The following is a 26,130-nucleotide window of genomic DNA, read 5'->3' on the forward strand; positions in this document are numbered from 1 at the left end:
GGCAACCCTTCCACAAATCTCCAATAAGATTAAAGGCGCAGAGGTCATTGATGGCCTAATGTTGGATTTGATGATTATATATACACTTTATATTACACTCTCTAATTGTCCTATATTCCCATCTTCATGTGATCTCTCCCAATTTTCATTTACAATTGGGAAGTCTAATGGATGAAGGCTAAAAATAAGTTTTTACATTTAAGAGGATAAATAATATTGTGTCTATTCTTCCATAAACTTTGGTACCATTGTTGTTCATGATGTTTGTCCTTCACCAAATACCATACACTTATTTAACAAAATTGGCTACTAAATATATTGTTAAAAAACAATAGCCTTATTCCCCCAAATCCTCTCCCATTTAGTCAGTTTCTTTTTATAGGTTTGAATCCCTATAGTGGGCAAAATGGGTTGCAATAATAGGAATGAATTAATCAATAAGCAACAAGACGAGAGTGGGGTAGAGGGCATGGGAGAACTATATTACCTCTTATTTTTGGGAGTGATTTTCAAGGTTTTCTTTCTAAAAGCAAAGCATGGCTTTTGGCTTTTTTATTACTGCATAGATAGTATTAAATACACTAACATGACACTTCATTAGTTTCTTTGTCTTGCATACTCCCACATGAACATGCCATTAGTTGTTTGTTCCTCATACTCCTTTGTCAAGTTGTACAATGTTAAATATTCATTCTTCTTCTTTTATGGGATTGCTAGTCGAGATAAGTCAAAAAGTTTCAATCCATCTAAAAAAAGTGGGCGGGGGGCGAGGCAGGTCACTCTTCTTTCTAGAATTGACAAAGTAAGTAACAAGTTCCCTATATATTGACCAAATGGGTCCAATGAGCAAAGAAAAACATATATATCTAGATAAGCATCAATATAATATTTTCCATTTCCAATAGAAATCAGGCTCCAGTCTTATAAATATTGGTAGGAACTAGGCCTCAAGGGGTGCTTTCAATATTATAGCTTCTCTTAACATATAGTTCTTTATATTTTGATAGCATATTATTTTTAGTACTGGACAGACTTTATTTACTCGTTTCTATCCCCCATAGACTTGCCTTATTAATAAGCATACCCTATAAATGCGAAAGTCATGGATAGCTTATTGATTAACTATTAAAGTGTGGAGAGGGGTGAAAAGAAAGAGTGGGAGGAGAGTAGTAAGTTCTGTTTTGGTGTAAAGGTAGTCATGGCTTTCATTATGCTTGATAAAAGGCCTTTTTACCATTACTATTTACATTGGTGGCTTATGAGGTTGACATTAAACTTATTTCAAGTCAGTGGAGAAGAGAGAGGAGGAGAGTCATCTAGCCAATGCTCATTTTTACTCCTTACAACTAAGATAGTTATATGCACATTGGCTCTCGATCCTTGCTTGGGAAGTTGTTCTATGATCACATTTTGTGCTCTCTTGCTACGTTGTAGTTAGGAAGTCATGTAGCTGCCCATGTATGTGGGAGGCTCATGTGCATTACAACATCCTCCTCCTTTCTCAATAGATTGTTGTACTGGACTGGATCACTGCCACAATCTAGTCATACCATAGGTTGTGGCTCTATCACACAATTTGTAAGAATGTGATTTTGCTCCACAATCTCCTTAACGATAAGCATGTTGCAATGCTTCTCATCCTTTGTGCTCCACATAAACCACATCCCATTATTGACTCCATTACGTAAGTGTTTATAGGCCCCTCCTTGATAGGAGGGATCTCTATTATGGGAGAGTAGATTAGCTTTCAATCTGTTCATTTTTATTGCTTATACAATTCCTTCATATCAACTAAATATTTGATTTAAAGTACATAAATGCTACTATTTGATTGTAACTAATATGTTAAGAGTCTAATTAGTCAATGTTAAAGCATCCCTCTAGTGAGGTAGTAAATAAATGTTGTTGTTTGAGTGTAAGTAGTATATGCTAAAGCACTCCTTTAGTATGCAATATCAACAAAAATTTACACAAGTTTTCTTGTTATGTGATTGCTATGGACCCATTATTGAGCATGAAAGGTTACCCTTATATTATGATACATATATAGATCTCAACAAAGAGGATGAATGATCAAGAAAGTGATAGTACCTCCCTAGCTAACCCAAGTAGGTTGATTTCTACTCAAAGGATTAGTGCGTGGGTGTGCATGTGTGTGTGTGTGTGTGTGTGTGTGAGAGAGAGAGAGAGAGAGAGAGAGAGAGAGAGAGAGAGTCTTAGCTTGAAAGCCATTCTAGTGTGTTTCGATCATGAAACGAAAAGGGTAAGAACACGGGAAGGTGGATTAAGAGGACGTTCACCATATGGGAGAGAGAACAATATATAGCCCATGTATATATATTAGCAGCTCGGAACTCTTCGCCCTTTCTTCAATGAAAACCCAGTCATACCTTTTGGGTTCAATTCAGCACAATCTATAAGGCCCTTGCTCAACATCAAGTGTTTCCATGCATCCCATTCCAAACCTGTGATCTAAAATTCCAATCACCACCAATTAGCTAGTGCTGATCTTCCATGCATCCTTCGAGTATGTTGGGCTATTAAAAGGCAATTTTAGCTTGAAGGTGAAAGCTTTGTAAAACAATTTGCAGTAAAAGTAGCCTAATTCAATTAACTTTTTGAAAAATTATAGGTGCAAGTTCACAAAGGAGAATCCAACTCTCCTATATTGCACTACCTTTAAAGAGGTAGTGCTAATAAACCTCAGGAATTGGGTAAACCTCAAGAAGTGTGACGATGAGGAGCTCTTGGGCCCTATTGTTGTAAGTCATCCTTCCCCAAGTGCTCCTCGAGGAGCTCTTGGATCTCGTTGTAAGTCATCCTCCCCAAGGAGCTCCTTAGTGAAGGGAGTTGAAAGGGGAGGAGAGGGGGGTTTTCCCCGCCTTCCCCTCCCTCCCTCCCCCCTTCCCTCCCGCCCACAACTTCGCCTCCCTCCCTCCCTCCTTCCCCTCCCTCGCGCCCCCCCTCCCTCCTGCTTGTCCACTCACACACCATCTTGTGTTGTGAAAGTTGAAGCTAGCCATGGCTGAAACCCCTGCACGCCCTGCCCACTCATCAGACACCATCTTGTGTTGTGGAAGTTGGAGCGAGCCATGGGTAGATAGATGGATGGACTGCTAGGCCGCGTCGTGTCGAGCTCCGGGAATCCACTGAGAGAGAGAGAGAGAGGGGTTAGGTTAGGGGTTGCCCCGAGAATGGGCAATAAAGCTTGATTAAGAAAGCTAATGAAGGATGACGGCGAGAGGGCAAGCCGAAAACTTTACAGGGGGGGGGAGGTAACGGCGCCGTTAAGTAAGTAGTGCGGTGTGAAAGCAAACCTTTGGAGTCTTTACTATACACACACACACTAGTATTATAGCGTTCGCCCTTCACTTTCTTCATCAGCCCTCTCTCTTCCCTTTTCCCCCTCTCCTCCCTTCTTTTGGAGCTCTCTTCTAGAGCTCCCTCGCCCCCCCCCCCCCCCGATCCCTCCCCCCCCCCCCCTTGGATCAACTCCTCCTTCCTTTCCTTCCTCCTCCAGCATGAGGGTCTCCGTCAAAACCCTCAAGGGTAACCACTTTGACATCGATGTCAATGACCTCGACACGGTGCGTTTCTTGCTCCATCTCTGTTTCGAGTGCCTTTTTTTTTGTGTGTGTGTGTGTGGGGAGGGGGGCAGGGTCGGCCTGCTGTTTTCTATTAGCCCTGCCAACCTTTCCTTGGGGCTCTACTTCTTCTTCGTCCAAATTTGGATACCGTCCTCGGTTTGGACAAGGTATTTAGCTCCTTGTTGGTTCAACTCTGCGCCCTTATCTCTGACTGTGCAGGAAATCTTTGCTAGTTCATGTTTTATTTTCTTCGGCGGCGTCAGTTCCCGCTAAGCGTGACAGCAGATCACATCTGTTATCACATATAGAATGAGCCACTCAGGATTTTCATTTATGCGTCTGGATTATGTAGTCGAGGTAGCGCAAATTGAGAGAACTTGGGCAGTTGTCATGTGTAATCGGTGTTCATGAAAATTTCTTTTAGGTCACGTTTTCCTGCTGCTTTATAATAGTGTCTTGGCTCAATCCTTCCAGCTGTTGACAGTTATAGCAGTGATGTTAAACAGGTCATGGCAGTGAAGCAGCAAATTGAAGATATTCAGGGGAAAGAATCATTTCCTTGCTCCCAGCAATTACTCATCTACAAGGGCAAAGTATTAAAAGATGAGACTACAATGCAAGATAACAATGTGGCTGAGAACGGCTTCTTAGTAGTAATGCTTACAAAGGTACTGTTCCATTGCAGTAACAACCCTGGGGAACATCCTTGTAAGAATAGTGTTTTTTTTCACGTTCAACAGGTAAAGCCTTGTTTTGGGTGTATGATTATCTTCTTGAAGAGTAGGGATTTGAAGTAGAGTAACTGGAGCAGTTTGTTTGCAAACAGATGTAATACTAAGAGTGAACGTAGCCAATGGAATTTAAAGAATGCATTCTAATATCACCACGTGCAATTTGTTTTAAGCGGAGTTGGTACTCAAATGTTAAATCTGAAATGCTTGTGGAAAGGCTTGAAGTTTTACTTTTTTAAATTCCCTCAAGGTTGGTTACCTGGAAAGAGGAGATAAAAGTTTGTCCTTCTAGAATTTGATAACTGCATGTTCCTTTGCTGCCATATACTCATTCTAACATCCGCTTTCCTAGTGTTTCTAGAACAAAGCGATTACAATTGCATGTTCCTTTGCTTGAGTTTGATGACATATACTCATTCTATTATCCACTTTCCTACTGTTTCTAGAACAAAGCGAGTACATCTGCACCAGCAACCTCCTCAGCAAATGTAGCTCAGGTGTTTCGACGCTGTTATTTGTTGTTATTTCCATGTTTTTGCATTCTAAAGAGGGAAATGGCTGCATATCTAGGGCTTTGATTTAAATTTTCTGTGCAAGGGCAAGGACTGAACTTTCCTTCGTTCATATTGCAGCCACCTGCAGCAGTTTTGCCTCCTGCCCCAGCCCCTAGTCCTGTAACACCTGCCCCACCACCTGTGGCCACTCCTGCCCCGTGAGTATCCAAATTCAAATAAATTTTCCTTGAATTTTTTTCCCATATTTCACTTGTTGCCGACTTATCTATTTGTGTAAACTGTTCAACAGACCAGCAGTTGCAACCCCTGTATCAGCCGCAGAGGTAGCATCCGCTCAGTGAGTTTCTCAAAAGTTCAGAGCTTCTTGTGAAATAAAGAGCTTTACAGGAATCTTGTTTTTCTTTGTAGTAGATAACTTTTAATCTCTGTTTCTCTCTGGCTTTATCCCAGAGATTGTTGACTGAGATGGCAGCTGGGCCTTTGTATATAGGCATTGCTTTTATTGTGAAGTGTTTTCTGTTCTTATTTTGAGCTTTGTTTCAGCGTTTGGTGTGTCCCCCCTTTCTGTCTGTCTTTTCCAATACAAATAGATATATAGATTGCTTTTGGTGACAGACCTTCAAAGTGAACTTTCATTTCACCAGGCAATGATATATACATTATACATGATGGTATAATGTATAGTACATCGCCCATAGGAAGTATTTTTGCATCATGTAACTGCATGCTGTTATGAAAATTATTCAGAAAGGGACTGTACTACGCTGCTTTTATTCGGAAAATATAAGGTTATTGAATTTAAACAGTTGTAAATTGAGAGTTAATTCACGGACTTAAATTGCAGGCCTCCTGCAGATGCATATGGGCAGGCCGCCTCCAACCTCGTTGCTGGCACAGTGCTTGGGCAAACTATCGATCAGATTATTGAAATGGGTGGTGGAAGCTGGGACCGAGACACGGTTATACGTGCTATGCGTGCTGCCTTTAACAATCCTGAGCGAGCTGTGGAATACCTCTACAATGTATATTTTTCCACAGAACAATCTATCAATAATGTTACAAAATTGAATCAGAGGTTTGGTGTATAACATGTATTCAGTAATCTCTATCATACCCAGGGCATACCCGATTCAGCTGAGGTTGCTGCTCCACCAGCATGGCCTCCTGCTCCTGCTTCAGCTGTCACAGGGGTTGCAGCACCAGTGCCAGCACCAGCACCAGCCCAACCACAACCACAGGCCCCGGCTCCTGTAGCTGCTCATCCTGCCCAGCCTGCTCCGGGTGGAGGACCTAATGCAGCACCATTGGATCTCTTTCCACAGGTTGCAGTCAGTTATATAAACTGCAGTTGTACTACTATTTTTGACCTCTTGGTCAGGCTCGGTCAGATGTACAGCTTCATTTTCAGGCAGGCCATACCCATAGTGATCCTGATATCATCCTGTAATTTGTTGGCTGCAGGGCATGCCTGGTCTTGGTGGAGCTGCTCCAGGGGCTTTGGATTTCCTGAGAACCAATCCGCAGGTATGCAATATTCAATTTACATTTCAGGAACAACTTTTAGATAGAAAGTGTGGATTGTGTCTATAGGATGACGTGAAGCAAACAGAAGGGAGAGCCTTAAGCTCTTAACTAAAGATTGTTATGGCAATTTGGTGATTGGACATGGGTGCCTGTCGAGGTTTTAGATGCTCGTCTCAGAGAGACTAAAATGGAAATTATTTAGTCTTCACAAGCAGTTGTAGCTTGAATGAAGAGTTTTTGATTAGCCTTCTCCTTTAGTGCTATGGCTGAGTTTGACTCTGAAGTGCCGACTGAAACTCGATACGAAGACTTTGTATAATTGGATGCTCAAGTATGTGTGGGTGTGTGGATTTGTATGTGTGAAAATCATATATGTTTATACTATGGTCTACAACCACTGTTGGGCGTCGATGATGTTAGTAGGGATGTCATAGTAGCTAGTCCTTGCTATGCGTGATGGAGTTTGTGATTTTCAATCTTATGAGTGACTATCATGAGATTGAAATTGCACTACGATGTATTTCAAGAGGATGAATTTGGGCATGTTCTTGGATTTATCTAGATTATGTGCCCATTCTTTGGGACTTTTGGGTGGGAAAAATGTTGTGAAGCATGAATTGCATTGTAGCTTTTATGGCAAGCAAAAGATTAAATGTTGCCTCATCACGACGAGGAGCTTACAATCTTGAAGAGAAGCAAGGTTTAGTTGGAACTCGAGAGAGTGATGTTGACTGGATAGAAAGCTAAGCAGGAGACGTTCTAGCTTGAAGAACCTTTTTGGTTGTAACCTTGATTGAGTCATGGTTCCAATATGAGGTTCAATATTGAATAAATATATTTTTGGGTGCATCTTATTGGGAGACTATCTTTCCTTGGATATAGATGGAAGGGCCTATACATTATTTTGGTGCATATTCATTGGAGCTTCTAGCAATTCATCCTCAACTAGTATAGGGGCTTCACCAATAGTGTTCTTTGAGAGGTGATCTACCATGTTATGTTGCTTTTATTTTCAAACCACCACTGAAGAGTTGAAATTCCTAAGGGAAAGAAACCATCTTAAAACTTGTTTAGTGCTGCAGTGGTTTGTTTACCAAGTAATGAAGGGCTTAATGATCAACAAAATAGAAAATAGCATGAGGTAATGCTAGAGTCGGACGTACTGGGTCCTATTTCAATTAGACTATCCAAGGTCATTGAAATAAAATAAAAGCCTAGGACTGCCAATTGGTTACATGAAAAGCAAATTAGTAGCCCAGGCAATTTGTTTCTTTTGAATGTTAGCAAGCCATACATACAAGTTTGGTCTGATTCGTAAGCTTGGATTGGTCGTAGGAGAGAACTATTTTGCAGACTACTATGATGTGTTGGTTGAACCAGCAATTGCCTTGAATGTGGTATGGCAGGTCTTGGTAGGCCGTACGACGTATTTTGGCAGATTGTACATCAAAGATTAGCAAACTGTACAGTAAGCAGTACAACATACAGTTTGCAAGTTATTCGATAAGATGGGTGGAAGATCTTGCATGTGGTTGTACGACTGGTTGGAAGGTTGTGCAATAGTTAGCCTTTTGGATTGTATGGCAGTCCAGGATGCAATCGCTAAAGTGCCAGCTTGAAGGGAAGTTCGGCAATCACCTTCTATGTAGGAACACGCAGAACGTGCCATGTTTCTCCTAGATGTGAGCCGGGTGCGGGGTCTTGATTTGGCCACTGCCTTGAATGGTGCTTGGATTCAATGCTTTGGGGTTTGTCCACAAGGGGGTGTTGGATGTGGTGGCCTTCACCCTGGTGCATGTAAAATGGGACCATGGAAAATACAAAGGATTCGAGGAGCTCTGCGTTGTTGACATGTGTACAGAGGGGAATTTGATCCCATAAGCACTTGGACCCTTGTGGTAACCTTGAATATATTAGACTTCTTGAGCCCTCCACAGTCATCCCCTCCCGAGACATTCTGGGGGGCTGTGGAGCTATGGGGCGGGTATAGGAACCCCGCACCTTACTAACATATAGCGGAAGCGTGGCGGTCGCGCAGACTTTTGTATCTTGGACGTGTGTGTTGTGCAGAGGTGTCACGATTTGGAGAGTGGGCATTTAAGTGTGGCCTCGTCGTGGAGGGTCGTGATTAGCGGCGTGTCATGGGGACGTGGTGGTGATGGTGAATTGTCCAAACTAGCTGTCACAGAACTTAGCCTAAGGTACCAGGCTAGGGGCCTTAGTTAACGCCCAAAAGGTACCTATGATTTCATGTGCAATAAGTGCAACTCCTAGTGCTATTAGAGTGGTTTCAATTTCTAAGGTCATTGGTTTGGTTCAGTGGGGTCATTCTTTATAATTGACCCCCTAGAGATCCTACAAACTAGGGTCATTGGTTCCCAAGCATTAGGGTGATGGTGTGCCATCTGACTCCCCTAGGGGCGTTAAAATCCCATGCCTCATTTTGTACGTGTGTCTGTGTGTGGCTTCTCTGCTTGCCTTGTGGCACCTAGGTGTCACCCTTGGAAGCCCTTGGAGCCCTTCCTTTCCCTTCCTCGCTGTTTTGAGTCTTCTCCCCTACCAGAGCAGCCTCATTCTAAAGATCACAGGTTTTTGCAGCCTCCCTCTTGCTGGCTGAAGTCATTTTTCAAGCTTTCTTCGCGACAATTCTCCTCCCCTTGGTGCTCTCTGCTGCTGACATGCTTCTTGGACCTGGACGCTTCCAATTTGGGCCAAATTTGCAGCTTTTCTTGACTTTCTTCGCCACAAAAGTCTTCCTTTCTTGACTCTGAGCTCATATCTTTGGACCCCTCTCTTCCTGCTCTTACCTGGTGAAAGGCGCATTGAAAACGAAGGAGCTGATGGGATGGAATCACCATTCTGGTGGTCGCAATCATGGCGGATCTATTTCAGCTTGCTGAATCCTCTCTTTCTTGATCTTTTTTGGTGCTGGAAGTCTCTCTTAGAGTCTCCTTTCTGCTGTTAACCAACTTCTGGGCCTGAAACATGCTCTTTCTGTTGGCTGGATTCTTATCTTCTCTTTCTACTCTATGCTATTGTCATTCTTACTGAGATTCTGCAAGGTTGGACGCCCTGCCATTTTTCTTGGGAGAGGATTGGGGCACTGGTTGTGATACTCTCTTCCTGGCGGTGCGGTGGCTAGCCTTGGGCTCAGTAATGGCTTGGATATATGTGAATGCATTGCTTGGCATGTTGTCAGGTTGTTCTACTTGTGTTATGCATGACTATTAAAAGGAACCAAGAGAACAGCACTTGGAGTTGGTCACTAGTACAGCCACGGGTTGGCATTGTACTGGGTTACACGTGCGGGTGAGCTCTTGAAGCGAGTCCCTTTGTATTTGAGCTAACCAATAATTAAATAAATACCGCAAGGGGTGCCAAGTGTTAGGGCCAACTACTCTTCATGCTTCGGAGTAGGGGGCATTCTAGCCTCCCTTGTCAATGATGCCATGTAGTGAAGTTACATGCTGTGAGTTTTGTTTGTGGGCAATGGCAATGTTTCAAGTTGGTTGCATTTCAGATTTATGAGATAATAGTGTTAGTTACACTACCCTTTGTCGATCAAAGGCCGTTACAGTGTCACGTGTGACATTATTACGGTGGGCGGGTGCTTGCACCTACGGCTGTTTGTTGGCTTACGTGGTCTTTCATGCACTTTGGGCAGCTTTGGGTTGCTGACCTTGTCCACATAGCATTGCTTGGTGTGCTGGTCTCGATTTGGCCAGTGCCTTGAATGGTGTTTGGATTTAATGCTTCGAGGTTTATCCACAAGGGGGTGTTGGATGTGGTGGCCTTCACCCTTGTGCATGTAAAATGGGGCCATGGAAAATACAAAGGATTCGAGGAGCTCCGCACTGTTGACATGTGTACAGAGGGGAATTTGATCCCTTAAGCACTTGCGCCCTTGTGGTAACCTCGAATATATTAGACTTGAGCCCTCCACAGTCATCCCCTCCCGAGACTTTTTGGGGGCTGTGGAGCTTTGTGGGCGGCAATGGGGACCCCGCACCTAGCTCACATCCGTTGGACACATGGCGCATTTTGCGTGTTCCTACATTCGATGTAGAAGGTGAAGGTCTGAATCTCGAAGTATCTAGAATTGCATGCTCTTGCATGCAGGTCTTTCCTTGTTTAGCAAGCATTTACTGAATTCGGCTTGGTGTTATGCATGCATGCTTGCCTTTCAACAAAGGTTGGTGTGCATGTAACTTTTCAGTTCATGTACTACCTTTCGTAAAGGACGCATGATCTGACTTTGATTGGCAAGTTCTTATGATGGTCTAAACCTTAAGCTTTGTGAAGAACCAACTTTCTCAAGAATGCAAATGTGTGCAATGCTTGCAGAATTTGAATGCCGATTGGCCCTCCAATGGGGAAGAGCGCCCTCATGAGAGTACTTGGTTCTATTTCGACCTACATGCAAGGTGGGAGAGAGATGGCAGATGAATGCAAGGTGAATGAAGAATGCTACGTGAGATTCACAATGAAAGGGTGATACCCTTTCATTAATGGCCCTTGAGATCACTCAAGTTCCATCTTCCCATTTACACGTACCCTTAGCCTATGACCCATGCATCTACCATTCAATGCACCTTAATGCACCCTTCCTTTCCTATTGCCCCTAGGACCTAGACACGTGTGCACATTTTTATTAATAGAATAAGTATCACATGTCCAAATTTGATGCCGTCTGAAGCAGTGGCTCCAGCTCGACTAGTCCTATCAATTGAGATGATCCACCATCATAACAAATTGGTCAGTGTCCATCATAAATACATATACATGTCACACCATTGGCATATAATATATAATAATGTTTTCAATGTCTACTAATCACGGATTAGTGATTTCTCTTGTCATGACACCCCCTCTTGCTTGAATGGGCAGAAGTCCTCTTCTGGATCCTCTCTTGTCTCTTTCTCTTGCGTACGCTTCTCTTTTGCTTCTGCATTTGCATCTCCTCTTCATAATTAGCAAATATTCTTCTCTTGGTAGTACACGATCTCTTCTGAATCAAAACTTAAATCCTATCTTCAAGTTTTGATTCCTCTTGATGCTGAATATTCAAAATGTAGAAGTACCACTGTAGTGCTTCTTCAATATCTCTTCATACTCAGAATTCTCTTCTGAATACCAAGCTGCTGAAATCTCTTTATAGTAACCTAAAACATATTCTCAACAAACCGGTTAATATTAAAACGATTCTCTCACCCAAATGTGTTATTGAACTAGATAGACTTTGGCTATAGATGATTTTGCGATGGAGAACTACTTAGTCTATAGAAACGAAAGACCTTCAATCTCTTTTCCCAACTCTTCTATTTCAGCCTTATTCATCCTATCAGACGCTCTACACGGATTTTTCTCCGTCTATACTCCACAATGAATATGTCTACTCTCTATTTCGTTCACACATCCATACACCAGTGTTGACTGAGTGGATAGCATTTACTCTTGGTTCTATGTTCACCATAGAGTCTTGGGATGAAGAGGTAGAAGCCTCACCCTCCTGCTTGGATGCTTTGCCTTTCCCTTTTACAGAATTGGTTTTGGCAATTTTGGCTAATAGAGTAGGACATTTATGCCATGGATGCCCTGGCTTATGTTTCTTTACCCTCCTTAATTGGCTTTTTCTTCTCATCATCAGTCATGGAAGGAAATGGTATCCATCTAGGACGTTTTTGGTTGTTAACATTTTGTACAATGGCTTTCTCATTTCCTTTGTTGAAGGGTTTATGAGAATTCAATTTCCTCTTAGCAATCTCAGCCAATTTAGTGATGTCTTTCAAGGTGGTTGGGTTGAACATTTCAACCTCAAACCTCACTTTCGGGGTTAGGGCTGCTAAATACTTGTTCCTTTTATCATCCTCACTCTTCTCAGGTAACTCTAAAGAGAGTTTCCAGAACCTAGTTGTAAATTCAGCGTTACTCTCGTTTTCGAATTGCCTCGACCTTTCCTGATGCGTGATGGAGTTTATGGTTTTCAAGCTTATGAGTGACTCTCGTGAGATTGAAACTGCACTATGTTGTTTTTAGAGGATGAGTTTGGGAATGTTCCTGGATTCATCTAGGTATATGCTTCTGTTGTATTAGCGGACATGCAAATTTCACCTTGTGAAGTTTTCGCGTTTGCGGCCTGCTGGTATTGCGATAATTCTTTCTATCTTAAACTGTGCGTTGCCCTATCAGTTAGATTTAGATCTAGATGCTCATTTGGGAGAGATTAAAATGAAATTGTTTAGACTTCACAAGCAGTTGTAGCTTGAATGAAGAGATTTGGACTCTTTTTGATTAGCCTTCTCCTTTAGTGCTAGCCTTTGTCATGGCTGAGTTTGCCCTTCACCTCCGGAGTGCCGACAGAAACTCAGTACGAAGACTTTGTATAAATGGATGCTCAAGTATGTGTGGGTGTGTGGATTTGTATGTGTGAGAGCATACTTTTATACTATGGTCTACACCCACTGTTGGGCGCTGATGACGTCAGTGGGGATGTCATAGTAGCTAGTCCCTGCTATGCATGATGGAGTTTATGGTTTTCAATGTGATGAGTGACTCTCGTGAGATTGAAAGTGCACTATGTAGTGTTTTTAGAGGATGAGTTTGGGAGTGTTCTTGGATTCATCTAGGTATATGCCTCAACCTTTCCTAGCGGAAGGTCAATTCTTCTTCATGCCTCGGAGGCATGAAAGTGGCCTTAAGCTGCTCTACAAATTTGGACCATTGAAGAATAGGCTCTTTTCCCATTTGTAATAAGGCACATTAAAGCATCCTTTTGTAGATGCAGTGTGGCAAGAGCAAGCTTCTCATGGTCGGTCTTACCTTGATGAGCAAAACATAGCTCAAAATGGCGAATCCAATTGAGGATTTTATCCGCCTCTCTTGCTCCATCATACTTTGGTAACTCTATTCTCTCTCGGCGTTGGAATTTAGCTCTCTTTGAGGGGGTACTTAAATTGTCACCCCCAAAATTCAGCACTCTCTTAGTTCCTAATTTTGTCATAATGGACTGTTCAATTATATGGCTAAGGTGAGAAACCAGCTTATCAACGGGAGACTCCTCTCTCCCTCTTGCACTTAGATTATAATCCATGTGTATGGGATTTTGAGTTGAAGGTCTCTTGGATGAACTCGTTTCTCTCTTCATTTTTGAAGGAAAACTCTCTATCAAGAGATTCTTGAAGGAGAGATGAAGGTAATTCTATACGTGGGTTATCATACTCAATGTGTAAAACTCTCATCTGGAGTACTGAAATTTGATGATGTTGTGGGTACATCATCCTCTTCAGGAGGAGGTGATGGTGTTCTCTCCCTATCTCCTTCTGGTAGTGGAGGAAAATGGACAAAGAGATTCTTGAAGGAGAGATGAAGGTAATTCTATACGTGGGTTATCATACTCAATATGTGTAAAACTCTCATCGACATCATCCTCTTTAGGAGGAGGTGATGGTGTTCTCTCCCTATCTCCTTCTAGTAGTGGAGGAAAATGGACAAGTTCATTATTAAATATCCCTCCCCCTTCCATTCTTTCCTTTCAGTAATACAAGAGAGAAAATGACTTGCTGTAATTTGAGAAAAGGGTTTATTTTTACAGCAAAAGTCAAGTGTTGTAGAGTTGGTGGTACTTATCCGACTCCCGCTTCGTTTGTGTCGAGAAAACACTTGAAATGACCTCTTGTTCCTTCTCTTTAAAGCTTTTCTTCTTGTATTTCTGTTGTAAACTGGTGCACTCCGTTTGGGCTACTTGTTTTGAGCGGATTGGTGCTCTAGATACCGTTATAGGGGGTACTTGATGGGTGGATCACTCCCTTAAAATCTTGTTCCAATCCGACTTTCCGTTGGGGAGAACGGGGGGGATCTCTTTTCCTCACGGTTTAAGGGTTTTAAGGGTCTATTCGCACAAGGGGGAGAGTCACCCCATTAGGACACCTCGTTTGACACGTCCTAGCACTTCTGAAACCCCTGATCTGCAAGCAAACCACACACAACGTCAGATACCGAGCAGGCTGCTCACCACCCAACCATGACATCTACGGGATGTGATCCCGAATCAGAAGATGTCCCCTCCGAGCCACGAGCTGAGCTACTGGCACGAACTCCCAATCAGATCCAAACCAGCCTGGTGTCCCATACCACCAGGTGGCACTGTGAAGCCTTGGATCTGCCACTGGGCCTTGGGCTACGCTAAGATGCAGGCGCGCGTCTGCGACTCAATCCAGGATCAGACCTGGCACCTGGGAACGAAACTTGCTCCCAACTGCACACTGAGAACTGAACCCCCTGGGCCTCTTTTATAGACTCGGGCCCCGAGCGCCAAAAATAGTGAAGACCTATAAATAGTTCGTACCCTTGCCACTCAACCCGAGAATCAAGCCTGCCTAGCTCTAAGCCTCCCCAGGCTAACCTGAGCTAGTCTTGTGTACCTAGTACACGTCAGATACTAATCCGTGCACATGACATACTCCCCCTCCTCTAAGAACTCACTCTTGAGTTCGTTAAAAAATCTGGAAATGTTCTTTGGAGGTTTTGTAATGTCTCCCATGTTGCATCCTCCTCAACACGATCCTTCCACTTGATCTTGTATTCCGTGATAGTACGATTACGAATCTGTCTTTCACGAAATTCAAGAATACACTCAAGTTCGTGAGGAATAAAAGTCAAATCTGTAACTTCTATAATCTCATGAGGAGAAACAAGTTGATCATCTGCACCCAAGACTTCTTTCAGTCTACTGACATGAAAGACTGGATGTACTTTAACATCAGGAGGCAATTCGAGTCGATATGCAACTGGTCCAATTCTTTTAATGACCTTGAATGGGCCACAGTATCTGGGGGATAATTTCGGAACCAAACCAGTACTTAGGCTCTTGGATTCCTTAGGAATTCGCAAATATACCATCGTTCCTTCAGAGAACTCTCTAGGTGAACGATGTCTATTAGCATAAAATCTGTCTCGATCTTGGGCACTTCTAATAGACTCCTTGGCAAACTGCAACATTTCTTGCATATCTAGCAAGAAGTTCTTAGCAGCATCATTTTGAATTCCTTTTAACCCAACCATAACTGGTGACTTAGGTTGAAACCCGTACATAAGCATAAAAGGACTGTAACCCGTGCTAGAATGCTTTGCACTGTTGTAAGCAAATTCAATCATAGGTAGATAATCTTCCCATGAAGACTGTCTCTTGGATACATATGCCCGAAGCATGTCTTCAACCAACTGGTTGACCTTCTCTGTACTGCCATCGGATTGTGCATGATCCGAGGAACTCATACTTAGAGTAGTTTCCAACTTCTCAAATACAAGTGTCCAAAAGTTACTTGTAAACTTTGAGTCCCTGTCATTAACTATGTCAGATGGCAAACCATACAGCTTAAACAAGTGGTCCACAAACTCGTGAGCCAGTTGAACAGCTGAAATAGTGGTTCTAGTAGGTAAGAACCTAGCCATTTTTTTCAAACGGTTGACTATGACCCAAATGGAGTCATGACCCTTGCGCGTTCGAGACAAACCAGTAATAAAATCCATGGAAATACTTTCCCATTTATTACTTGGAATCTGTAATGGCTGTAATAAACCCGCGCTTCTAAGGCGTTCTGCCTTAGTAACCTGACAAACTCGGCAACCTACTACATAGTTCTCAATAAATGCACGCATCTTAGGCCAATAAAAGGTATGCTTCACAAGAGACAGAGTCCTATGTATACCCGGATGTCCAGCACTAGGAGCATCATGACACTCCCAGAGAATCTTGGATTTAAGGTCCGAAACATCTGGCACACAAATCTTTTCATTCCGGAACAGCAAGCCGTTCCTAATCATCCACTGACCTCCCGCCGCCTGTACTATAGGTGGCACAATCCCTGAGTCCTGGTCAACCATGGAGCTCCCATCCTGGACTCTCTGCCAATAAGAACTGAAATGACTGTCAGTTGCGTATAGCCCTCTCAAGGATTGAAATAGGTCTGAGGATATTTCCGTAAATGACAAAGCATTTACAAACTTAACTCGACTTAAGGCATCCGCCACACTATTCAACGAACCCTTACGATAACGTATTTCAAAATCAAAATCTTGCATTAATTCTGCCCATCTAGCTTTCCTTCCCCTCAATTCTGATCCATCACACACATACTTAATTGACTGATGATCAGTCAATACAAGAAACTTTGAACCAACAAGTAGTGTTTCCAAACCTTAAGAGCATACACTACAGCATAAAGTTCCTTCTTGAGTGTGGGCCAACGATATTGAGTGTCGTCTAGCTTCTTGGAATAGAGCTGTCCCAATCGCATAATCACTCGCATCGGCCTCTAAAACATAAGGCCGGGTAGGATCGGGTAATGCAAGAACGGGTGCTTCCTTGATAGAGAACTTCAAGGTTTCAAAAGCCTTGTTCATTGCATCATTCCAAGAGATCGGCTGGGTAGACCTGCGTCCACGACCTTTCAATATGTTTGTCAGGGGTGTCGTGATATGTGAATAATCACGCACAGATTTTCGAAGAAATATTGTAAATCCTAGGAAAGAACGAAGTTGTTTCACAGTCTGAGGGATAGGCCATTCTAGAACCTTCTGGATACGATCCAGATCAATGCTAATACCTTCAGAAGAAATCTTGTGTCCTAAGTAAATGATCTTCTTCATAAAGAAGTCACATTTACTCATCTTGGCATAGAGCTTATGCTGTCTTAGAACAACTAAGACAACCCGGAGGTGTCCTATGTGATCCTCAAGCGTTTTACTATATACCAAGATGTCATCTAAGAACACTACAACAAATTTGCCCAGAAAATCCCTGAACAAATCGTTCATCATCTGCTGAAAAGTAGCAAGAGCATTGGTCAAACCAAAAGGTAATACGAGAAACTCGTAATGACCATACCTAGTTCGGATTCCGGAATGCGGTCCTATCTATGTGTTTAGCATAGATACGGATTTGGTGATAACCCGTACGCAAATCAATCTTAGTGAAATAGTTCGCTCCGGCCAAACGGTCTATCAAATCATCGGAACGAGGTAAAGGATAGCGGTTCTTAATTGTGACTTTATTTAATCGTTTATAATCTATACACATTCTCCAGGAAGAATCTTTCTTCTTTCTTAAGAGGACAGGTGCACCCCAAGGTGATTTACTTGGGCGGATATAGCCCATATTCAGGTAATCCTGAAGTTGTAAAGCTAACTCATCCTCCTCTACCTGGCTCATCCTATAAGGCGGTACACTGATAGGTTGAGCCCCTGGGACTAAGTCTATGCGATGATCTACTGCCCGTGCTAGAGGTAAATCTTCTGGCAGTTGAGCTGGGAATACGTCCTTAAAATTATCTAACAACATTCTCAATTCACGGTGTTCAAACACACTTAATTCATTTTTGTTAATTACAGAAACAACAAATGAAGAAAGTGGAATCAAAACACACTGATAGACATCATACTGAGAATTGTTTAATATATTCTGAAGCTGCATCGCAGATACAATAGGCCCCTGAGAAGAGGGAATTTTATCACACTGAATACAAAATTGGGTGTCCTTATCTACAAAAGAAAGCGTATGCTCCGTCCATCCGATCTGAATATTGTGGGTTTTAAACCACTCTATCCCGATCAACAAGTCTACATGCTCCAGATGCATAACATAACATGTAAGAGCTCCCGTGTAGGCCTGAATCCGGATAGGAAGCGCTTCAACCTTGCGATCCCAAAACTGCTTCCCAGCTGGAAGCTGCACCTCATAGGTGTGGTCGCTAGGTACTGTGGACAGTCCCATCTTCTGCACAAATTTGTAATTAACAAAATTGTGAGAGCTGCCCGGATCGAAGAGAATGTGAACCTGTTGGTCCATAACTTCTCCATAAACTCGGAAAAGATCATGGGAACCAAACAACGAAGTATTGAAAGTACAATTACAAGAAAGTGGGCAGGTAATGACATTTACTGAAATACCTGTCATCGTGACTTGGTTCGCTCCCTTGGCTGCGGTACGTGGACCCGCCTGGAGCTTCGGTCCTAGCACCAACTTTTGGTTCTTGCGCTTAGGACACTCATTCTTTGTGTGGCCCCGCTCCTCGCAATAGAAGCATCGTTCTTCTTTCTTGAGCCTCAAAGTGTGAAGGAAACGGGCTTTATCATTCTTTGCTGGAGTCAAGTTTTTCTTGGAGGTGTTGTCCGTAGACTTCGTCTCCATAATACCAGTCGTATGCTGAAAGAACTTGCATTTGTTCTTTACACTCGTGTCGGTAACTGTGGTTGCTTTGGTACCGGCCATGGTATCATCGTATATGCGCGCATAAGTCATGGCCTCCTGCAACGTTGTGCATTTGTTGTTCTTTATCTGCAACTTGTAGGAGTCTGGCAAACCATCCACGAAGAAACCTAACAAGGTCACTGGATCCATCTTAGTGGCCCTGGTTTGCAGATCCCGAAATCTTTGAAGATAAACTTCAAAGGTCAAGTTTAATTTTGACATATCGAGGGCTTTGAGCTTGCCAACGATATCGTAATCATCCTCCTTCTTCAGGAACTCCTTCCTGAAAACCCCTTCAAAATCTGTCCAGGTATCGGGCTTAGGCTGGAGTTCCTTCCACCATAGCAATGCTTTACCTGACATGAACCCCGCTGCAAGCTGGATCTTCTTCTCATCTGGGTATGGGTGGAACTGGAAGTGTACCTGCCACTTGTGTAACCAAGTGTCAACTACTCTCTTCGTTCTAGACTTTTGGTTGCCCGGAAAAGGGTCTGGAGTTATATTCGGGCCTAGCACTGAAGCCATGGCATCCACATGCGTGAGTGCCTGTACAGTGCTAGCCAGAAGGGTGAGAGTTGCTTGAATCCCCTGGACTTGCTGTGTCAACCCCGTTTGATTTGCATTGACCTGCTCGAATTTTCCATCTAGAGCAGTCGTAAATTCACTGAAGGCCTTTTTGGTTATCAGGTCATCATAGAGACCCTGATCCTCCTCTCCCACAGGAGTGTAATCCAAATCCTGCTCTCCCATGGTGAACTCGGGATTTGCAGCATCAGACATGACTGAAATCTGATTTGAATACGAACTGAGAGAAATAACTGACTGAACCGAAGCGAAAAGGAGAATGGAGCAGAGGAAAACCGTCCCAAGAGATGCTGACGGAAAGAGATGCCGAAAAACTGGCGAACTGGAAGCCCACGAATCCCGTAATTTCGTTGAACCCGCTACTCGATACACGTGCGAAATCCTGCGGTGGACAGCTGCTGACGTGGCTGTACGGTCTGCTGATGCAGGCCGTACAGGTGCTGACGGAGGCCGTACATGTGCTGACGGAGGCTGTACAGGTGCTGATGTGGCTGTACGGCGTCTGTACAGTCTGCAGGTACAGGCGCGATGCAGGAGGTGCTGACGCAGGCAGAGTTCGCAGCAGCGGGTACCGTACGGATTGCGATGGCTGATGCAGGCAGCGTACGGCTGCTGACGCAGGCTGGTGCAGCTTGTACGGTGCTGTTGCAGGGCTGGCGCAGGTACGGACAGGCTGAAGCAGGCTGGAGCAGGCAGGCACGCAATTCGAGGGGCAGCTACAAGGCACTTGGCGAGGCTGTGGGTGGGCTGATACCCTGCCCCATCTATATAGGGAGCAGGGCAGCCTTATTTGGAAGCCCTGCTTCCAAAAAAGGCCAAGCTCCCCCAGCTTTGGAGGGGGTGCTTTTTTCGAAAAAAGCACCCTCCACGCAGGCTGATCACAGCCTGTTCGCTGCCTTACTGTGCCTCTTCCTGCACCCGCCTGATCCCGTACAGCCTAGGCGTCACCTCTCCGCCTCCCTACGCAGCCTTTTCGCCTCTCTCTCCTATTTCTCTGCTCTCTCTCCAGCTTCCTACAGCCTTCTCTCCCTCCTTTCTTCTACCTTTTCCCTCACATCTGTCCACCCTTGCTAACCCAGGTACCCCAGCAGAAAACGCAGCAACAGATTTCGAATTTTGGGCACATACCTGGAGGAAAAATTCGTCAAAAATTCCCGCATCAGAAGTTCCTACCTCAGGAGTTGGCTCTGATACCAACTGACACGTCCCAGCACTCCTGAAACCCCTGATCTGCAAGCAAACCACACACAACGTCAGATACTGAGCAGGATGCTCACCACCCAACCATGACATCTACGGGATGTGATCCCGAATCAGAAGATGTCCCCTCCGAGCCACGAGCTGAGCTACTGGCACGAACTCCCAATCAGATCTAAACCAGCCTGGTGTCCCATACCACCAGGTGGCGGTGTGAAGCCTTGGATCTGCCACTGGGCCTTGGGCTACGCTAAGATGCAGGCGCGCGTCCGCGACTCAATCCAGGATCAGACCTGGCACCTGGGAACGAAACTTGCTCCCAACTGCACACTGAGAACTGAACCCCCTGGGCCTCTTTTATAGACTCGGGCCCCGAGCGCCAAAAATAGCGAAGACCTATAAATAGTTCGTACCCTTGCCACTCAACCCGAGAATCAAGCCTGCCTAGCTCTAAGCCTCCCCAGGCTAACCTGAGCTAGTCCTGTGTACCTAGTACACGTCAGATACTAATCCGTGCACATGACACCGTTCCCCGTCCAAAGACCCAAAAAATCATACAAATCCCTTACCTCAGAGCCTTGAAATTTTAGAAATTGCCTCCAGCTAGAGATGGAAATTTGAAAGCCAGCCCCACTGCTTGCAGCCTCTTGTGCGCGCCCTTTCCACCTGTGCGCGCCTTCTTGCCGCGGCCTCCTGTTCGGCTGCCGTGTCGACCAGACCGTTGCATGCAGTACATTGCATAGCCCCCGTCCAGTATCCCGCACCTTCCGTTTCGCATGCCCCTCTGCTCGTGCACAGCCTTTACACGTGTCGCTCCACTCTTCTCTTGCCTTCCACGCAGCCTTCCTTCCATGGCTCTCTTCCGTGCAGCCTTCTCGTGCCGTCGCACCCTCTGCCCTGCACACTCTCTTGATGTTCTGGTGGTGGATCGTCGATGCTCTGATATCAAAGGTGAAGAACCAACTTTCTCAAGAATGCAAATGGGTGCAATGCTTGCAGAATTTGAATGCCGATTGGCCCTCCATGGGAAAGAGCACCCTCGTGAGAGTACTCCGCTCTATTTCGACCTACATGCAAGGTGGGAGAGAGATGGCGGATGAATGCAAGGTGAATGAAGAATGCTACGTGAGATTCACAATGAAAGGGTGATACCCTTTCATCAATGTTCCTTCAGATCACTCAAGTTCCATCTTCCCATTTACACCTATCCTTAGCCTATGACCCATGCATCTACCATTCAATGCACCTTAATGCACCCTTCCCTTCCTATTGCCCCTAGGACCTAGACACGTGTGTGCACATTTTTATTAATAGAATAAGTATCACATGTTCAAATTTGATGCCGTCTGAAGCAATGGCTCCAGCCTGACTAGTCCTATCTATTGAGAAGATGATCCACCGCCATAACAAATCGGTCGGTGTCCATCATAAATACATATACATGTTACACCATTGGCATATAATATATAATAATAGTGATTTCTCTTGTCATGACAAGCTTGGGACTGGCCCGAAGTATTGAGCCTATGGCTTGGAGGTGAGCTGCTAGCTCAACCCTAATGAGCTTTTATTCTGCGATTGACTGAGTGATGATTGTAGCGCAAGGACTACACCCTACCGAGGTCAAAAGTGACTTGACGGTCAGGGGTGATACCTATTGAAGTTTCCTTGTTATCTTAGAAGCTTTTGGACATAAGGGGGAGGTGCAAATCTTGAAGCGCGTGGAAGCAGATGCTTTTGCCTGCCTAGCATTTTGAATGCATGTCGGAGAAACTTCACATGCAGGCACATGCTCTTGCTCAACACCATGTACCAAGTTAGGCTTGATGTTGTGCATGCATGCTTGCCCTTGGGGTTGTGTGCGTGTGCTAAGGTGTTTAAGTTTGCAAGCTCTGTTTGCATGTGTATGTATAGGCTAGAAAGCGATGCATGTGAAAAGGTTAGTGTGCATGTAACTTTTCAGTTGAGACTACCTTTCTTACAATATGCATGAGCACATGCATGGTGCATGTGCTACCATGCATGTGTACTTTGCTAAAATATTAAAACTATACTTACAGGAAAAAGTATGCTTTACTTTTACACTCGAGTGGGCTTTAGTTCCTAATCCTTCTTTTATCCTTGTGGAAAAGCAAAGGTGGCTAATGCAAGGGCAGATTTGTGGCTTGCATGGGGCCTCCTTGCTTGTCAGGAATATAGAAGAGTTATCCAAAAAGTAGACCATGCAAGTAATTTCCTTTTCAGGCCTTGGCCACGCATAGAGTGTGGCTTAATTACCTTTTTGATCTCAAAATCTATGAGTCCACTGTGTAGAACATGGCTGCTCCAATAGCATAGTCATTGACATCTGTTTCAATCACAAATGGTTTACAAGGATCCACTATTTGTAGGATAGGAGTTGCTGTAACCTCATGTGTTGTTTGAAACAACCATCTAGCTCATACTTATTGTACTTTCCTTTTCTGAGACCCTTTAGACAAATTTGATAGGGGTAATTGTATCTTAGCATAATTCATGACGTGAAAGTTTGACATGTACAAATCCGAGAAAGGATTCGACCTTGATAATTGTCCTTAAAATGAGCCACTCAAGCATGCACACTTGCATTTCTTGGCAAAGAATTGCTCTTCTCTAAGGATGGACAACACAATCCGTGGATTGCATCCATACTTAACAAGGGTGTTGCTATGACAAATCATGGATTTGCAAGTGTGATGCTGGGTCCAACGGTAACATCAAGAACTCATGTCGCCTAATTGTTTTTTATCTTATGGAAATACTTTGCTTCGCAAAGCCCATCGATGAGTTTGGGTAACGAATATTTGTTCTTAATGGTCGATTTATTGTCCATCTGAGGTATTATATATATTTTTTTAATGGTCAATTCCTTTTAGTCCCTGTAATCTGCATACAAGTGGAAAGTTATGTCTTTCTTCTTTACTTTTAAGAACTCATGTCACCTAATTGTTAATACTTTGCTCTGCAAAGCCCATCGATGAGATTGGGTAACGAATATTTGTTCTTAATGGTCGATTTATCATCCATCTGAGGTAATATATATTTATTCATAATGGTCAATTCATTTAAGTCCTTGTAATCTGCACACAAGTGCAAAGTTATGTCTTTCTTCTTTACTTTTAACTACTGTGCAGCCTGACAATTTACTAGGTCGAACCAATCAGAGGTATTCTTAAAGTTACTGGGCAATTTCATCCTCCTCGATTGAATTTGTCTTGTACGGCTCCTTGAACATAGGTTGCGCACCAGATACAAATTCAATCTTATGATCAACACTGCCATGTCAATACTATAATATGTTAACACTTCAACTATTTTGATCACACTGTTGAATATCATTGCACATTACTTCTTGCTTTTCATATTTGGGTACTCATCAAAGAAAATCCCTTCCATCCACTTAAAATTTGATGGTAGGAGGTATTGCATTCATGTTTGTTTGAGGTTGCCCTTCGCTTGATGGGAAAAAATATTTTCAGTTCTATCGCATCTTCAAGTTCTTGTTTTTCTTTGGTCAGAGGTTCTGTCTTTTATAAATTTCTCCAAGTGTTGAATGAGTCAATAGGTAGCTTGATTTCTGCCAAGAAAAACTGCTTCTTTCAGTTGAGAAGTGCCGTAATACTTTAGTGCCCAGTTTACATATTAAACAGCAAGAGCCTTTTCCCCAGTGTGTGCAAATTCTGGTAAAGGAAGATATTCGGCTGAAGGTTTAGTTTGATGATGGACATAGGCTTACGATAGTTGGAATGTTAAACTAAAGGGCTGCTGTCTTTGGAGTCTATCTGCCTGCTCAAAGCTTGTCTTGCCAGTTAAGGATATATGTATTTACTAAGAGATCTTTTTGTATGATAAAACTGCACAAACTTTATTTTCTAAGCAGGCAGTTGATACTGAAAACAAGTGCTTTGATGGCAATGGTAATCCCACTGGGAATGCCTTTTGATGCTGTTGTATCATGACTGTGGGGACTTATTGGTTATGGTAGCTCTGTGTAGATATGCTGTGCTTTTTCTTTGTTAAGGGTTAGGCTAAGATGGGATTTAAGGTGGTTGAATGTGATATATGAAATGATCAACTGTTGATTCAGCTCGAGGCTTCAATGCATCTATGCAAAAATTTCGTCATGGTAACAGTGCTAATTATACGTGGTTGTGTGCCTGTTAACAGTTTCAAGCACTGAGGAGCATGGTTCAAGCAAACCCCCAGATATTACAGGTTGACAACGTTAAGGTGTATTTAGCTGATATTAAAAGGTTAGGCAGGGGGGGCAGTTGTTAAGTATTTCAAACGTACTAAAGAGGGTTTTTTTGTACAGCCTATGTTACAGGAGCTTGGGAAGCAGAACCCTCAATTGCTGCGTTTGATAAATGATAATCAAGGAGAGTTCCTTCGATTGATAAATGAACCAGGGGCTGAGGGTGCGGAAGGGTATGTAAAGAGTGACAGAAAGTTGTTTCATAATGTGATTAGTAGGTCTTTGCTTTGTATTTCATATGCAGTGCATCTCTTGCAGAGATCTCCTTGGGCAAATTGCTGGAGCAATGCCACAAATACCACAGGCAATCAATGTCACACCAGAAGAAAGAGAGGCTATTGAACGGGTACACTATTTGACAAAATTTCTGACGAGTTTTTGCATAGGGTTCATTTTTGCATAATTTGACTTTTTTACAGGCAAACTGAGGGTTTCAGATCACAAACAGAATTGATGTCGTAAGAGCTGTTTAGGTATTTAAGTGATTTTTTATGAAGACTTCTCATAAAGTATCTTCATATTTTTTGTTGTTGTCCAGCTTGAAGCCTTGGGATTCGATCGAGCCCGTGTCATAGAAGCATTCCTTGCCTGTGACAGAAATGAGCAGCTAGCTGCTAACTTTCTTCTCGAGAATGCTCCTGACTTTGAAGATTGACATACTTGTGGAAGACAAATGGGTCTTCAGTGCAGCAATTCTGTCCGAAGTTTGCGTTTTACTTATGAAAAATCTGTCTATGGATTCCAGTCACCATTTAACAGGGGTTTTTCAATCTGAGAAGTATCGAAGCTGTTGATGAAGACCTTTATGTGCCTTATTTGGAGGATCATTTTTCACAGTAAGCATTCATTGGGCGACCCTTGTTAGGTAGAGACTGGGTCAGTTTGAACCTGCTATTGTTTCCTTTTTATGTTTGATACATATTGTGTCTTTGTAATGTCCAGTAGGTAACAAGAAAGTTGCGGTTGAAAGGCATAGCTTCCCTGGCAATTCCTTATGTAGATGCGGTATCAGTTTGAGATTTTAGTGAGCGGGATGGTGTTTGATAAACCTTCTGTAATGAAATGACTTGTGTAAGGCTGAGTTGCTCTTTAGGATGTATTCTTTCCAAGCTGTCTCGAAAAAATTTCCTTGGAAAGAGAATTTGCAATGGTTTGGATGCAAATTGACTAATGGTGGAAGCTGTCTGCTATTCTACATTTTGATATACATTGTTGGATTTGCTGGTGCTTCCTGAAATTGCAAATTTTAGTTTGTGATTTGTTTCTTGTACTATTCTGTGTCCCCTGCCCCTTCCCTCTTGTATTTGTAAGGGTCTTACAGGACCCTGTGACAAATAGGCCCCTCTAAATGTAACAAGAGTGCACACGCGCATGTGGCCACTACCTCCCAGTATGATGGTAAAGCAAGTGCTTTTGGACGCAAAGACGAAATCGAAGTATTTTTGGGGTATTAATAGGAAATTTTTGTAGC

At 43.3% G+C, this 26,130-nt stretch overlaps 1 protein-coding gene across 1 annotated transcript; it reads left to right on the forward strand.

Moving 5' to 3' along the window:
- Positions 1-3,448: 3,448 nt before the first annotated feature.
- On the forward strand, positions 3,449-25,755 carry LOC147902724 (ubiquitin receptor RAD23b-like). The gene is made up of 12 exons (XM_087373734.1): positions 3,449-3,587; positions 4,094-4,255; positions 4,765-4,815; positions 4,951-5,030; positions 5,123-5,170; positions 5,678-5,855; positions 5,952-6,155; positions 6,295-6,357; positions 24,572-24,619; positions 24,720-24,832; positions 24,918-25,005; positions 25,198-25,755. Exons 1-12 carry the CDS (start codon positions 3,522-3,524, stop codon positions 25,312-25,314), a joined length of 1,218 nt encoding a protein of 405 aa, XP_087229860.1. The 5' UTR covers positions 3,449-3,521; the 3' UTR covers positions 25,315-25,755.
- The last annotated feature ends 375 nt before the right edge of the window (positions 25,756-26,130 follow it).

The sequence above is a fragment of the Dipteris shenzhenensis genome, chromosome 4 (genome assembly GCF_047967505.1).
Source record: "Dipteris shenzhenensis isolate YYH24624 ecotype China chromosome 4, Dip_SZ_1.0, whole genome shotgun sequence".
Classification (NCBI taxonomy): domain Eukaryota; kingdom Viridiplantae; phylum Streptophyta; class Polypodiopsida; order Gleicheniales; family Dipteridaceae; genus Dipteris; species Dipteris shenzhenensis.

What these genes read in the sequence shown, in the direction of transcription:
- LOC147902724 (XM_087373734.1), top strand. Translation starts at nt 3,522, where the DNA reads ATGAGGGTCTCCGTCAAAACCCTCAAGGGTAACCACTTTGACATCGAT. An exon ending in CATTGGATCTCTTTCCACAG is followed by an intron (nt 6,156 to 6,294) that starts GTTGCAGTCAGT and finishes TGTTGGCTGCAG; the next exon opens with GGCATGCCTGGTCTTGGTGG. An exon ending in CAAACCCCCAGATATTACAG is followed by an intron (nt 24,620 to 24,719) that starts GTTGACAACGTT and finishes TTTTTTGTACAG; the next exon opens with CCTATGTTACAGGAGCTTGG.